This window comes from Heptranchias perlo, chromosome 26 (assembly GCF_035084215.1).
Source record: "Heptranchias perlo isolate sHepPer1 chromosome 26, sHepPer1.hap1, whole genome shotgun sequence".
Classification (NCBI taxonomy): Eukaryota; Metazoa; Chordata; class Chondrichthyes; order Hexanchiformes; family Hexanchidae; genus Heptranchias; species Heptranchias perlo.
The window spans coordinates 29,789,048-29,805,491 of record NC_090350.1 but is presented as its reverse complement, the minus strand read 5'-3'; the positions used below and the strand labels follow the sequence as shown (position 1 = coordinate 29,805,491).

At 41.5% G+C, this 16,444-nt stretch overlaps 1 protein-coding gene across 2 annotated transcripts; it reads left to right on the top strand.

The window, feature by feature from the left end:
• The first annotated feature begins 9,831 nt into the window (after positions 1–9,831).
• Positions 9,832–16,183, top strand: fabp10a (fatty acid binding protein 10a, liver basic). Of its 2 annotated transcripts, none has more exons than XM_068007031.1 (4): positions 9,832–10,003; positions 13,212–13,384; positions 13,792–13,881; positions 16,079–16,183. In XM_068007031.1, exons 1-4 carry the CDS (start codon positions 9,937–9,939, stop codon positions 16,127–16,129), a joined length of 381 nt encoding a protein of 126 aa, XP_067863132.1. In that variant the 5' UTR covers positions 9,832–9,936; the 3' UTR covers positions 16,130–16,183. The 2 variants fall into 2 exon arrangements, with proteins under 2 accessions (XP_067863132.1, XP_067863133.1); XM_068007032.1 differs by lacking the exon at positions 9,832–10,003 and adding an exon at positions 11,198–11,395.
• The last annotated feature ends 261 nt before the right edge of the window (positions 16,184–16,444 follow it).

Below are 16,444 nucleotides of genomic sequence, written 5' to 3'. Positions count from 1 at the left end.
TTCCTGCTTCTCCTGGCCCACAAGCAATTCTGATAAAAGTAATTTTTAAAAACTTACCTTGGCCTCTTCTGGCCAATCGGCACCACCAGTAATGGTTCAGCTGTCGGGTTCCAGGCAACGCAGGACTCCCCCTGACTGGACATTAAAATCATGTCGCAGGCACCGATTATGTTAAAGTAGTCCCCCGCCTGCCTGTAGCAAGAGCCTCGGCCGATTTGAAAGTCGTCGAAGATGAAATGGCGCCGGGCGGGGGAACGGTCAACTCGGCCTAATCTTAACCCCTCCCATGCACCATTCTCACTGGGCGAGGGGTGGTTAAAATCTAGGCTAATCTGTCTCCTTTGTTAGCACCAGTAACCTCTGATTCAACCCACAAGGACATTGATGAAAATGCAAATTAATCACTTAAATTATGTCAAACAATGCTGAGGTACACTCAGATTAAGATGGACCTTTTGTGTTCATTACCTTAACTCTGTACTTAAGAATGTTTATTCAACCCGCACTGTAAAAGTTTATTTTACTCCATGATTGGGTAAAACTCCACAATTCTACTGTAGAAACAACATTTATTGAGCTTCTTCCCCCAGTTATTTAATGTGGCATGTTTCATGAATCTACATTAATATGAGTCTGACGTTACTGGAGATCTGCATTGGCTGACTAGCCGAGGCTTTTCGAAGGCTAGACCAATAAATTTCAGCCATATCATCCTGGCACATTACCAAACCTTTAATCCAATGGTCATGACAGGATATAAAGATTCAAATGCTCTAATGCTTCGAAGAGCACTTCATCAGAACCTTGCACTAAAAGGCAATGTTGTGTAGCTGAATATTTTAGATTTTAAATTTACAAAAGAAGTTTTGTTGAGTAGAAAAAGTGGTTGTAAATTAACAAGGTTGAGTGAAGCAAACCTGAAATGCGAATAGCAAGGTGTACTGTTCACTGAAAAGGTTTTGATGCCAAGAAAAACCTGATCAGGTCAACATTTTTTTGATACTCAACCAAGAATGTTGTATGTTTTCTCAGATACAATGCCAAAGTTTTCTGATTGGCCTATGTTTAATGCAATATCAAGGTACTTCTGGGTAATGGTCTGAATAGTGTTAAGGCTAAAAGCTTCTGGTAGAGCACCAATACAGGACAATTTATGGAGTAAGCTGGGAAGAAAGAAGGGGATTAGAGTAAGGAGTGGAAGAATAATGGATTTGTGCAGATCAAGGATCTGTTTGTCCACATTATTGAACTGAGTCCAAATGACACCAAAACAGGTCCCATCCGCCAGACTGGCTGTTAGATGGAAAAGACGACTTGGATTGCGTCTACTTATTATGTTGGTGACAGTCCTGGACAAAGGAAAGAGGATTTTTTTTTCAGTCATGGGATGTAGGCGTCGCTGGCAAGGCCAGCATTTATTGCCCATCCCTAATGGTGGTGGTGAACCGCCTTCTTGACCCGCTGCAGTCTGTGTGGTGAAGGTTCTCCCACACTGCTGTTAGGTAGGGAGTTCCAGGATTTTGACCCAGCGACAATGAAGGAACAGTGATATATTTCCAAGTCAGGATGGTGTGTGATTTGGAGGGGAACGTGCAGGTGGTGGTGTTCCCATGTGCCTGTTGCCATTGTCCTTCTAGGTGGTAGAGCTCACGGGTTTTGGAGGTGCTGTTGAAGAAGCCTTAGCGAGTTGTTGCAGTGCATCTTGTAGATGGTACACGCTGCAGCCATGGTGCACTGGTGGTGGAGGGAGTGAATGTTTAGGGTGGTGGATAGGGTGCCAATCAAGCAGGCTGTTTTGTCCTGGATGGTGTCGAGCTTCTTGAGTGTTGTTGGAGCTGCACTCATCCAGGCAAGTGGAGATTATTCCATCACACTCCTGACTTGTGCCTTGTAGATGGTGGAAAGGTTTTGGGGAGTCAGGAAGTGAGTCACTTGATGCTGAATACCCAGCCTCTGACCTGCTCTTGTAGCCACAGTATTTATGGTCCAGTTAAGTTTCTGGTCAATGGTGACTCCCAGGATATTGATGGTGGGGGATTCGGCGATGGTAATGCCATTGAATGTCAAGCGGGGGGGGGGGGGGGGGTGAGGGGGGGGCGGGGGGGGTGGTTAGATTCTTGTTAGAGATGGTCATTATCTGGCACTTGTGTGGCGCAAATGTCACTTGCCACTTATCAGCCCAAGCCAGGATGTTGTCCAGGTCTTGCTGCTTGCGGGCTCAGACTGCTTCATTATCTGAGGGGTTGCGAATGAAGCTGAACACTGTGCAATCATCAGCGAACATCCCCATTTCTGACCTTATGATGGAGAGAAGGTCATTGATAAAGCTGCTGAAGATGGTTGGGCCTAGGATACTGCCCTGAGGAACTCCTGCAGCGATGTCCTGGGGCTGAGATGATTGGCATCCAACAACCACTCCTATCTTCCTTTGTGCTAGGTATGACTCCAGCCACTGGAGAGCTTTCCCCTGATTCCCATTGATTTAAATTTTGCTCCTTGATGCCACACTTAGTCAAATGCTGCCTTGATGTCAAGGGCAGTCACTCCCACCTTTCCTCTGGAATTCAGCTCTTTTGTCCATGTTTGGACCAAGGCTGTAATGAGGTCTGGAGCCGAGTGGTCCTGGCGGAACCCAATCTGAGCATCGGTGAGCAGGTTATTGATGAGTAAGTGCCGCTTGATAGCACTGTCGACGACACCTTCCATCACTTTGCTGATGATTGTGTTTAGACTGATGGGGCGGTAATTGACCGGATTGGATTTGTCCTGCTTTTTGTGGACAGTACCTACCTGGGCAATTTTCCACTTTTCTGGGTAGATGCCAGTATTGTAGCTGTACTGGAACAGCTTGGCTAGAGGCACGTCTAGTTCTGGAACACAAGTCTTCAGCACTACAGCTGGGATATTGTCGGGGTCCATAGCCTTTGCTGTACCCAGTGCACTCATCCGTTTCTTGATTTCATGCGGAGTGAATCAAATTGTCTGAAGACTGGCTTCTGTAATGGTGGGGATCTCGGGAGAAGGCCGAGATGCATCATCCACTCGGCACTTCTGGCTGAAAGTAGTTGCAAATGCTTCAGCCTTGTCTTTTGCACTCACATGCTGGGGTCTGCCGTCATTGAGGATGGGGATGTTCAGGGAGCCTCTTCCTCCGAGGTAAGGTAAAAATAGGGGAAATTAAATGAGGAAAAGACCAAAGGCAAAAGTTTAGTAAAGGCTTCACTACTAAATCTATGTTCAGTAGTTTCCTCGGGCTCTTTCTTTAGCTGCAGTGGACGGTGACCCCATTTTTTTCAATATTTTGTCCTTAACCAGTAGGATTTTGACTCATAAGGTTATTCACCCAGAGTGCTGATTAGATTAAACAAACAGAGATCTTCATAGTAGACTATTTATTTAAACTTGGCTTCAGTATTAGGTAAATCACCTTTTACTTTAGTCTGCAAATTTAATTAGGAAATACAAGGTAGTACCCTAAATGTTAAGTAACCTAACTGTTTCAATCCCACTTTCTCTACTTTCCACTAAAAAAATCAAATATTTAACATCAGAAAATGATTCCTTAAGGTACAATTAAATGCAGAACACTACACATCAATATTTTGTTGCAAGGGCAGAACCGTACATGCTTACGAGCATATTTCATTGGTAAAACTTCAGTACAGTAGACTGTATTTACTTTATGAACAGCAGCAATAGTAAAATTCCAGAAAAAATTAGAGCTGGAAAACTTTTCAAATTGTGGTCACAACCTTTAACAAACGACAATAGTGGAAGAACTGGATATTATCTTCAATTCCCTCAAGGAGTGATGAAGACCTTAAAGAAACCCACACACTTACCCCAGCACATGGTGTCTTTGGCTGGTAACTGTTTTCAATCCTGTTATATTTAGAGTCTGAGAAATATTGGGCATTTGCATGTGCACCCATTGGATTCTGTGGGGTCGTGTAATTTGCATAATTGAATGAAGGTCTTTGCATGGTTTACCCTTGTGCAGGGAGAGTTCAGTCACCTGGAAGGAGGTAAGACATGGAATCAAGGGAGCAGCATCTCTTAAAGAGCTGCTGCACTCTTAAAGGAAGGCATCATTTTTTTGTTGGCAGACTGACTAATGGGGCAGAATAGCTGGAAGAGCTCCCAGAACTGCCTCCTTCAGCAAAGAGAGCCTAGAAGTTTCATTACAGAAGGTGGCCCTGAGGAATGTGGCAACCGAACCAATACGGTGTGTAGTGAGTATATTTCATTAATAGATTTAAAAGAACATGTAACAGTCACAGAGTTAACAAGCTGACTCACCAGCAAAGCACAATTCTTACGCTCAAGAATGGCCCAGTAATTTCAACAAGTTACAGCGATTAATACAACAGAAACGATGTTACCCGGTCCTGTTGGGAGCAGCATTGACCTCAGGACTTTTCCTTCTCTGCCTCAACATTTGGAACAACTTGTATTGTTTTATACCTTGCCTTATTTTGTTGCTTGTATTTTTTTCAGTCTAGCTATTGTGGGAGATTGATAGCCACTAGATCTAATCAAGGGCTTTAATAACTGCCAGATCTCATCAAGGACTTCCCCCCTTGTCTAGTTATTCGCAGCCCATCAGTCTGGCTATTGTGGGAGATTGAGAGCTTGCTAGATCTAATCCAGGACTACTTGGCCTGTTGGATAAGGATGTTGGGATATTTAGCCGTTCTAGATTATATCTTGCACCAGTGAACTGCAAGCCTGGCAGGAGGTGGCCAATCATGTAAATGTATTGCTCATTGAAGTAAATGAGAAAGAAATTCTTCGAACGCAGGAATAATGTCAAGGTTTTAAGGAGAGTCTTACAGGAGGAGTGAGGCGGAGGGATTTAGGGGAGCAATTCCAGAGCTTAGGGCCTAGACATCTGAAGACATGGCTGCCAACGGGGAGGGGGGGGCAAAGGAACTGGGGGGTGCACAAGCAGCCAGAGTTGGAGGAACGCAGATTTCTTGGGGGGTTATAGGGCTGAAGGAGGTTACAGAGATAGGGAGAGGAGAAAGGGCAAGTAAAGTACTTCACAACAAATTAGCACCGACCCCTAATGATGTGGGTGCCTACCATTTGCTGGCAAATTAGGGAAACTCCCCCTATTGCCAGAATGTTCACTGAGGTCAGTGGCAGAGACTGCCAATGGGCACAGACCTGCCTCCGTTAAAACCGGAAGTGAACAAGTTGTAGGTGGGTTGGGATCGAGTTTTACTTTTTTACGATTTTTACCTTCCCACCCATCCCCAACCCACCCGTTTGTGGGGTTAACATTTATCTCCAGAAGTCAGTCAGAAAAGCAGCAGAAATGCCTCAAGGGAGTAATCATCTCTGCATTAATTCTTACTTAAGCAAGAATCATCTCAACTGGGCTAGTGTACACATTTGGCTGGAATTTCCGCAGATGTTCTTATGTTCTCCCAAGTAACTTTGGCAAAAAATTGACGGAAAGCCCGGAGAAAACGGCCTTTGACGCTGTTTCTCTGGGGTTTATACAAAGTTACGACGGGAGATTGGGTTGCACCCTCTGAAATTCTACCCAATGTACTTTATTTTTGTAATGATATGCAAACAGAAGTTAAACTGATTGCACCAAGTGATTTCCATCATACCCACTGCATTGTATATTTTTCCTAAACAGACTAAAGCAGTTTATGAACTGAACTGAACAATGCCTTGTCTAGTGTTAAGTCGATCTGCCTTCAGAGAGATAAATGGAGTGCCCATGATTAAGACACGGAGATCCTGTCCAGATCACAAAGCGGTTTTATTGTTACATTCCCAGGTCCCATGACCACAACTAGCATATATAAGCCTGTAGCAAAAGCAGGCAACCAGACTGCTTAAGGAGACGACTGACACCACTGAACCCAAGTAGATCCAAATTTGTAACAATGTGGGGACATGTTTTAAAGTGTGAAGTTATTCAATGTAAATCAGCATATCAACACTGAAAAACATATGTATATGCATTATAAAATATTAGTATATCTCTTGCAGCATTGCTTGTAAGCAGAGAACAAGTGTCCTTGGAATAAGTAGGGTAGTGGTTCACGACAGGGTATGGACATAGCCAAGGTCCAATTGCCTCAAAGTGCAGAAGACCTGGAGCATGGGGACTGGGGGCAGAGGCACGCCAGATGAATTAAGGAACAAAGAATAGGGGAGCAGAAAGCAATATGGCTGCGTTGTGTGTTTTTATCAAATTGATCCTTTGGAAACAATTAGTTCATGATGACCAGATGACTGTTGATGACATATAGTTAGCATGAACCAATCAGCAACCCTGCAGCCACTCAGCAATCATATACTTTCTACACTTTCTACAATCATATAATTGTACACTCTTACAGACACAAAACTTTTAATAGTATAGATGTAGCCTAACTTTTTTTAAGTAGATCATTGTTTTAATGCCAGCATAATTGTTGACAAAAAAACCCTTCAAAAAGAATGTGTTTACAATTTAACTAGTATTACCAGCCAGGGAAACTCTTCTTGCATTTATTTACAATGTTGCCAAGCAACAATGACAAGAGAAAGTTATCTTAATCATTCCTTCAGGGCAGAGGAGAGGAGAGAGAGAGACAAATGGAGAGCGAAAAAATGGCTTAATCACATCAATAAAGCAACAGGTTGAATCTTTTATGAGATTTTTTTTGTTATCCTAGTTAGTGAAAATCACTGGAACAAGATAACTCATTGATGATCCAATGGGCTAGGTGCAGCAAAATATCCTGTACAGCCAACGTGCCCAGAAATAAATATTTCAATGTAGTAAATTGCCAACTAGTAGCTTGAGTTCCACAGTTTAAAAACTTTAGGCCCAAGATTCCTAGGGCTGGGGGAGAAGGATGCAGTGGCAGAGCACTCTGAGTAAATGGGCCATAGTTTGGAGCTGAACCCAGTTCCGGTGGATCTCCATCCTTTTTTTCCTACATTGTCAAATTCTGCCAGAAGTAGGGGATGGGTGCTCCTGGGTGATGCAAGTGTACCAACTATACCAAAACCAGCTCCTGCCAGAAATGGGATCCAGAACTGCTTCAAATTCCTGTTTCCCAGTGCCAACTTTAGATTATTGAAAATGTTTAACATTTGTTGCCATCTTTGACTGGAATGCTGGCTCCCTTAGCTCAGTACCGCTCCAAAATTCCTGGCCCCTCCCATGTCGAGGTGAATGCTCCAGTAATACTACAAATGACACAAATGCCTGCCCCATATCAAAATTACCGTCAGCTTGGGATTTGAGATGGGGTCAGGGTGGCAGCAAACTACTGGCTCAATTTCAGCCCCTTTGTGTCCACAGGTTATGGTTTTTGACATGTGCCTGAATTGAATTCTATTTTCTGCTTTTTACGCAGAGTGGAAAATAAAATAATTTGCACATGTCAATTGGCTCACTTCTAATTACCAAAGTGCTTTTTTCCAGTTAATGGACCAATGGAAAATTTGATCCATGGGCAAATTTGTTGAGTCATCATGGTGAACTATACAGAGGAAAATGACAGGCAGATTTCTTCATGGAAACCAGTTAAACATCTGCCATCTTGCCTTTGTATAGAAGCTGGATGAATTTTATTGGATTTTTTTTTAACTGTAATCAAGATTAGGAATATCGGTGCTGAGAATGGAACAGTTTTCCACTTTGGGCTTCCAATGTCACCATCAAGCATTTTAAAGTCATGGTCAAATACAGAATGAACCTCGCTCTACTCTGCCCCAGCAATGTGTCTTGACACAACCTTGGAAAAGCTTTCTACTGAGCCAGTGTGGACTTGTTCATTTCCACTCTAGCCATCTTTATGGGTTGGCTAAGGGAGGTTGTTATTTTTTGTTTCATGCTATTGATGTACATCCATTCCTGCTTGAGGTGGCCAAACTAATTTCACGAAAACCTTTATGTGAGAGAGGAGACTTTAATTTAATTCGCCTGCCTGGATTCAAACTCATGGTTCCACAAGTGAAAAAGCAGTGTAAAATCCACCACACCATGTAACGTCCCAACATGAGGAATGTTTCAACAAATTATTTTGTGCTTTAGTACTGTCATGATAAAATGATGCAAATGTGCCACCTTTTTCTTCTGTCACCAGACCTGGTGAAATGGAAACTGGCAGTTATTTTATGAGGATAACGATGCTCTTTTAACAACATTCCTGCAGCAAAGAGAATTTATTTTTCACTATTCAAATAAACTGGTATAACTGGTATTAACAGATGAAACATTAAAGAGCATGAGCTTCATTAGGTGTTCAGCAAACCTTTTATTAAATCTTTTCAAATGTTGCCATTTGCCCAAGATGTAAACCTCAATGAAATGCATTATTGTACCATTTGCGCATCACATGGTCATGACTAAAATGGTGCACAACTTTTCTTGATCATGTCTGAAACCAAGGCCTACAAAAGAAAGAAAGAACTTTCCTTTATGTAGCAACTTTCACGACCTCAGGACATCCCAAAGCACTTTATAGCCAATGAAGTACTCTTTTTTTTTAAGTATAGTCACTGTTGCAATGTAGAAAATGCAGCAGCCAATTTGCACACAGCAAGGTCCCACAAACAGCAATGAGATAATGATCAGATTATCTATTTTAATGATGGTGGTTGAGGGATAGAAATTGGCCAGGACACCGGTGAGAACTCCTTTTCAAATAATGCCATGGGATCTTTTACATTCACCTGTGAGAACAGACAGGGCCTCTGCTTAACATCTCATTTGAAAGATGACACCTCTGACAGTGCAGCACTCCTTCTGTATTGCACTGAAGTGTCAGCTTAGATTATGTGCTCAAGTCTCTGGAGTGGGACATGAACTCAGAGGCGAGAGTTCTACCAGTGAGCCAAGGCTGACAGCACAGTAAACATATGGGCCCATTTGGAAGGAGAGGAGGGCACCAAGTGGTTCTCATTGAGAGAATTTAGGGCCTTACTGCTGCTACTCAAACCCACCACCACCTTTCACCAGGCAATCTCAGGGAGCAACAGTAAGAGGGATGAATGGAAAAGAAGTGGACCGGAAGCCAGGCCCCTTTTCCTCCTTACCCCCTCCCCACCAGTATTTAACCTCGGTGGGCAGGCGGTTGGCAGCGATCCTGCTGGGAGGGAAGGGAGGGAAATGAAGGGAGGGCTGCCCAATTTAGCCCCATTTTCTGCCATGATCTGCCTGATTTTGGGTACTATCAAAGAAGAAATTCCAGCCCGTTGTGTCAATTCACTAAAGTTCGATGCATCGGTTTCATATCAATTTGGAATTTGTAAATCAGCCCTTTCCACAGATTCTGAGGGACTGACAGAAGAGGTGAAATTGCATAACGTGATATTAGCAATATTTAAAACAAACGAGTTAATGATTTTGCAAAATAGATGTCAGAGGAACTTCATACAAAAGTGCTAACACATTCATATGCTAATAACGCACAGTGCAATTTCCCCCTAGAAGCATGTTCCTACAGTCACAAAAGACAAATCAGACTGATGCATTTTGTTATAAATTTATATATAGATTTTGTGAATGGCTTTGGAAAAGTTATATTTCAGTTTAAATCCAAAAAAAAATTCCACTAAACACTATGCAGGATATTACCTAATTCTAATCCTGTACTCCTGGACAAAGGACATCGACCTTGAAAGAAAAGTGAACAATTTACATGGCTTTGAGCACTGAATGAATTATAATGAATCTTAGCTTACTTACATCAAGAACTTTTTTTGTTTGTTCAGAGAGGCCTTATATTGATTACTTTGCAGTTAATGATTAGACGCAAACCTTCAGACCAGTTATGTAGCCAAATTATTAACAAATCTGAATCCACCCATACCCACTGTCAGATATAAATACTGGTCAAAAAAAGCCAAACTCTACTTTGCTAAACATTTTTTGTTTAATAGCCTACAGCAAAGTGGAAGTTCGTAGCTGGAAAAATGGCATTCTCTGGAAGGTGGCAGGTCTACTCCCAAGAGAACATTGAAGACTTTATGAGAGCTCTCTGTAAGTTATAGTAATGACTGTGAGTAACGATGAAACATCTGATTTTAGTATATTTGTGTCATTGTTTGCAGATGCCACTTTCAGGTTACTGTTTTCATAATGAAAATCGCTTGATGTCTCAGAAGCTCAGAGAATTGACTCCCTGTCTGAGCTGTTAGCTGATCACAGACAGTGTGGTAGTAGTTGTCCTATTATAAGCCTCAGAGTCGTCTGTGACATGATAATTGACCAGAGTTCTTGCTCCTCATCACGAGCTTGTGACCCTCTACTGGAAAGCATGCAAGTGTAGGTATCGGGTTTGGGTAGGATTGGGGCAAGTCCACCAGTCAAATAGCCTGCCTATACTCACTATCTAGGCTCATACATGAAGAATGGTCGTTTGGGTGAGGTACGAGAGAGAAATTGGTGTCCACTGAACCAAAGCTCTTCAGGATAGGAGATGGGGGGAAAAAAAATGAGCGGTCTGATTTTCGTCACACTAGGATGTAATATCTTACAATATATGGTATGATTTCTATCAGCTGACATTCATATAATAAATTTATAAATAATTCATAAACTCTTTCAGCAGTATCAGAAACTGGGATCAATGTAAGGTTGACTGACACTAGAGGAACCTTATAATTTTTCGGAAGTTGCCATTATGTTTACAAAATCTGTCAAACCTAAAAGGTTTGTAATATTATTTGCTATTTCATCTAACAATCTATCTTTACCAAATAATTCATTTACAGAACATTAAACTGCTTTTATAATGGTGCTGTTATAATTCGGATCTGAGAGACTGGCAACTGTGAGTCTGCTCCTACCATTTGCATTATTAAATATGGCTCCCTGATCTTGGCAGCAGAATCATAAACCCACGAAACACTGAGTTTATGGCCTGGACTTTAACTGCCTGTGCGTTCCGGTGGGGTATCATTCTGGTGAGATCATTTCCCACCCAACCATGGCAGAATGAGACCTGGCCGATTTTAATGGTCAGGCCTCATTTAAATCTCGCAAGCCAATTTCCCACCCATTCCGGGCAGGAAGTGACGCAAAATCATGTGGCCTGACAATGGATAAGTGGCAGGATCGCTGCCAGACCATCCCACAGGGGTCCCGCGATCAAGAGGGTGGGGTGAGGTTACGGCATGGCAGGTCTAAGCTTTACTTGTGGGATCTGGAGGAGCACTCCTCCTGGCCCCATAAGGAAAGTACAAAAAGATTTTAAAATTGACGTTTTTGGGTCTCTGCTGGCCCTGATCCTCTTCACCGCTAAGTTGGCCTGGAGGGAAATTCACTACCTCTTCCTACTAAAGCCGCCTAGTCATCGATGACCCGACATGCATACGTTAAAAAGGGCAGGAGAAAATTGGAAACTGTCAGTTCCCGGCAGCTCCAGCTTGGGTAAGTAACTTTGGATGATTTTAACTGCCCACCCGCCCGGTTTCCACCCTTTGAGTCTGCTGCCAGGGTAAGGGAGCCAGATTTGTCAGTGTTAACAGTAGGAGCTGTCTCACTGATGCTAGTCTCCTGGAAACCGAATTTAAAAAAGGCTGTTACAAAAGCAGTAAAAGCTGATATTAGGAACAAAATGTGTGTTATTGCCGCCAGCTCCCAACTCATGGATCTCAGACAGAAAGCAACAACCCTAATGTAAACTTGCCGGATTCACTAAGGCTGATAGCTGGGAAGACGAGAGAGTTTAGTCAACTTTAACCTTTAAAGCACTGATGCCTTGCCTAAAGCCTTTTTTGAGATTTTAAGCTCACATATTTGTGAGCTTAAAATCTCAAAAAAGGTGAGCACATTGCAACCTGCTTCAGTGTGAATGAATGGAGTACAAGCTTTCCTTAGTTTAGACTTGAAGAAGTTCATAATTTATTTCCAATGATTATGTGGAAAGAAACTTTGGTTTGCACTAAGGCACAAAAACATTGTCATTGAGCTGAAGGAGGGAGCTAGAAGTTTGTTAGGTCCAGCCCGATTTAATTGCAATGGACTTGGATGAGCTTGGTTTAAACTGAACTGAACTGATACTACGTGCATATACACATGTATATGCATTGCATCTGTGTATTGTACATATGTGCGTTATATATTTGTGTTTTAACTCTGCACATATTTATGTATGGTGAGTATCAATGTTACTAACCAAACTCAGTGACTGACATGATCCTTTGTTCCACCTGCATATCACAGGAATGGAGCAACCTGGTACTTTTGTACTTTTTAATACATTTATTGAAGTATTTCACAATTCATTCTGACACCACAAAGTATAATTTGGCCCAACTGAAGAAATATTTTGCCATAGGATTTTCATCACCCACAATCTAGAAAGAGCATTCAAATAATTCAAAAGTGCAAATATCCATATTTTGTCAGGATACTGTACCTACATATATGCATACATCCATAAATGTACACATGGTTTTTAATTCTTTTGGAGTTAAGATTCATGTCTTTAATTCTTACTGTATAGCTTAACATCCAGCATTATATTTGATGCTGGGAGCCATTAAATTTCTCCATTTTTCTGCCAATTTCCAATCCTTTTCCTCTCCAGAAAAATGTGACTTTTTCATTATGGTTCACTCTCCATTAACTTGTCTGAGTAGCCTTTCATATGTGAGCATAGACAATAAGTATAGGTGGGCTATTGAATCAAGGGGCGGAGAGGTATTAGAGTCCTCATCCACACATGTACACATCCAACAGGGGTCAATAAGTAGAAATGAGGAGCAGAGCCCTGGACTATTTTCTCCTCCCTAACGCAGTCATGCTGAAGCTAACTTTAGCACCCCTAACTCTGCCCAAGCTGAGATTGGTTAACTCAGCACAGAATGGAGATTGAACCTGGAACCTTCCAGGTCTGTATGGATCAGTTGCTCATTGGATAGGCTTGCTGAGCCTTTGGGGGAACCTGTTGCAAGTTGGATACTTAGGGCAGCTTTGAGTTGCCATTTTCACTGCCCCAGTTCCTATTTTAAATCCCAATTACTGCACACAAGAATAAGATATCACTCATCCCATTGGTGCCCAGCAGAAAATGGCATACTAGGGCAGAGGCCAGGTACCATCTGATAAATGGATTATATCTGGCCTCTGCTGACTTGGAAGTCTCCACCACCTAACCCCCTCTCAAAACTTTATTTCACATATGCCTGTAAAGGTAATAGTCCATTTCAGCAACAATAGTTCTATGTTTTCAATCATACAGTTCTTCCAGAAGATGTAATAAAGATTGGGAAAGACATCAAGCCAATCATTGAAATCAAACAAACTGGAGACAACTTCGTCATCACAACAAAAAATCCACGCCAGTCAGTAACAAATCAGTTTACCATTGGAAAAGAAGCTGAAATCACCTCCATGGATGGCAAAAAGCTAAAGGTATTTTGAGCCTCTTTTTGTTTTTGATCCCCCGAGCACCCTACTGCATCACTGTCAGACACGAAGCAGTGCACCGATACATCCATAGATTATTTAAAATTCTACCGCACGGTAGAAAATGCTTTTTAAAAATGTTTTCCTATGGTCCGTAAGCTGGAAAGTTTACCTAATATGTACATATACACAGTTTTATATAGCGGAGACTTCTTTTCCAAATGAGTGCAAGTATTTAGTTGACCCGTCCCTGAGTGTCACCAGGACAGCTCCATTAAATCCACCTATGAGCCTAGATTACATCTCCCTGATCTCAATGTAAACAAGATATTTAATTCCCCAGCTCCTTTCTGGTTGGAAGGCAAGATACCAAGCTCCTTTGCATACATTTACAATAATTTTGTTTTACTTAGTGTACTGTACAGATGGAAGAAGGAAAGCTAATATGCAAGTTGCAAAACTTCATCCATGTACAGGAGGTGGAGGGGGCTGAAATGATTGAAGTAAGTACAAGATTAAATAGTTCCTCCAAGTATTCTATATAATGTGCAGCTTTTGACAAATGCAGATGATAAGTTAAACCTCAGTATGAGCTATAGCCTAACTTTATTAGGGAGTAGTTGTATAGAATCCATCTATAAATGATTCTGGAATAAATAATAATTGAAAAAAGACCATTTGCCAACTGCATCAAATGGTTTCAGGAGAATTCTGGAGTATAATTGGCATTTTCTATCATTTTTGACTATTGTCTTTATGTCATATGTGAGCATTGTGCGGTCATACTAACTGGAAAAATAAGTCTGGGTCTGTCAGCCCTATTTCCCACTAGGTGCTATGAACCTTATAAGCTAATATGAATATATAATACAAATTCCCTGTTGACAGGACCAGATGTTTCACAACTAAATGTTTTGTTCTTGTTGAGAGGTGAGAGCAGGCCTGTGGCAGAAAATTTGGGTTGGATGGTCTTTTTAAAAATAAAACTGTCCTCTTTTTAAATTTGACTGTGAGGCAATTGATTGGATTCCTGCTTCACCAAACAAATGATCCCCAAAATTCTGATTTTTTTTTTTCTCTCAAATTCCCTCTCCCTGTGAAATGAGATCTGGCAATCTCAGTCAAGTTCCTGGTGGATGCTGGATCACAACACTAAACTCATAATCCACTCCAAGATTGGACTAAATTCGAAATTTTTGGAGTTTGGGCCCGGGCCGAGATACCTCACCCAACGCCACCGAGTAATGGAAAACCTTTCCATAACATGCTGGCAGAGGGCAAAGTATGTCACTGCAGCCAAAATCAGAAAATCTACCCCTACATTGACTGTTTTAGGCAGACAGTTGATAAGAATGGCTGATGTCTCAAAGGAAAAATGTTACACCAATGCAGTAGTTGGGTATAAACCACATTGGTCCTGAAATTCCTGGGTAGACCTTGGGCTACCCACTCTGTACTCAAATCCATGACCCTGTCCAAAATTCTATGGTGAGGGTGGGTGCCTGTGCCATTTCCAATATAAGTAGGATGCCAGCCTGACTTCGGTGGGGGGGGGGGGGTAGCTTTTGGGGTCCTGCAAAGTTCTGGGAGAGCGGGGAAGAAATATTTGAAAAGCTCATTGTTTTTCTGGTTTTGGCAATTCTTAAATAGCTGAAACCACCCTGGTAATTTTAAAAGCAGCCCGTCTCACTCCACGGCCCCAGCAACTCTAGATACCAGAGATCCAAAGGTGTCCATGGCGTCCAGCATTGCTAAGGGCATAAATGAGGAAAATACATTGTATGGCGAATTTTCCTCATTTATATCACCTTATAATACGCCCAGTCATTTGTAGATCTGGTCCATTCTATGTCTCAGGTGGACATAGACGGAGGTGCCAAAAGTGGATGTGTTCTCCATTCTCCAGCACTGACATGAAGAACACCTTCACCTTGAAGAACATTAATGTTAATATAAGCGCCTTGATGAACATAAATATAAAAACATATATAAAATAAAAAACATAAAATAATTCATAAAGAGAAAGAAGAATAAGGTCTGGCTTCCTTCTGTGCTGTAATTTCTTTGATTCCTATGGTCCTGTACCTTAACCCACTAGTGGAAAATAGACAGAGTCTGCGTGGGGAGCGATAATAATACCGTGGGTAGCACTTCCTGAGGCCTCACACCACTGCTAGGACCTTGATCGCAGTAGGCAACTTATCGGAAAATTGCAAGCAATGCGCCCATAATCCCACTGTGTTTGAGGCCCCGTTGGCGGATGAGGCGCCTTGCAAAATTTTGCCCATAATCTCTTCAGAATTACCTTTCCCATGTGGGATCATTGTTTTAACTATAAGTGTACCAAAGTCACATAGATACAATGATCTATGTTAGGCTATAGTCATACAGCAGAACAAGCTGGTGGTAACCATGCTGTTATTTACAATTATTTTTTCTGAATTTCTATTAAGGAGATATCAAAGCAAAATCGATATATGACTTGAAGATTCAAAAGAGTACCTATCAATACTAAAAATATCACACAATTCTTCACTAATATATTTGATTGAATGTTTTTGCCATCTTTTTCTCAGCGGTGATCTAATGCAACTTCACTGTCACCTATTGGCTTTATTCTATTGTAAAATGTGATAACAATATGTGCGCACTTGATAGTTTGCCATTTCATTGACTCATTTAATTGCTATTTTTTTACAGAAACTCACTGCGGGCACCACCACCATGATTAGAAAAAGCAAACGAATTTAACCACAATGGAATCAGTCTCCTGTGATATCTTAAAATAAATGAAAGAAGTAGAAATCCTGTTGTTCTTTTTGTGTGCTTGTATTGTTCTTCCCAAAACATCAGTAATAGACTGGGTAAAGTAACCCTGAGTGTGAAAAGTAGCTGTATAATAGATCAATGGGATAACGTCTCAATCAGACACATTTTTAGTCCTTCTAGCAACTAGTAGTATTTGAATACTTGTCTTTTTGTGTTCCATACTATATAAATATGCATATATGGATATCTTACAGAAAAGCCTTAATGGGTATTTTAACAGTGGGATACACCAGAGGG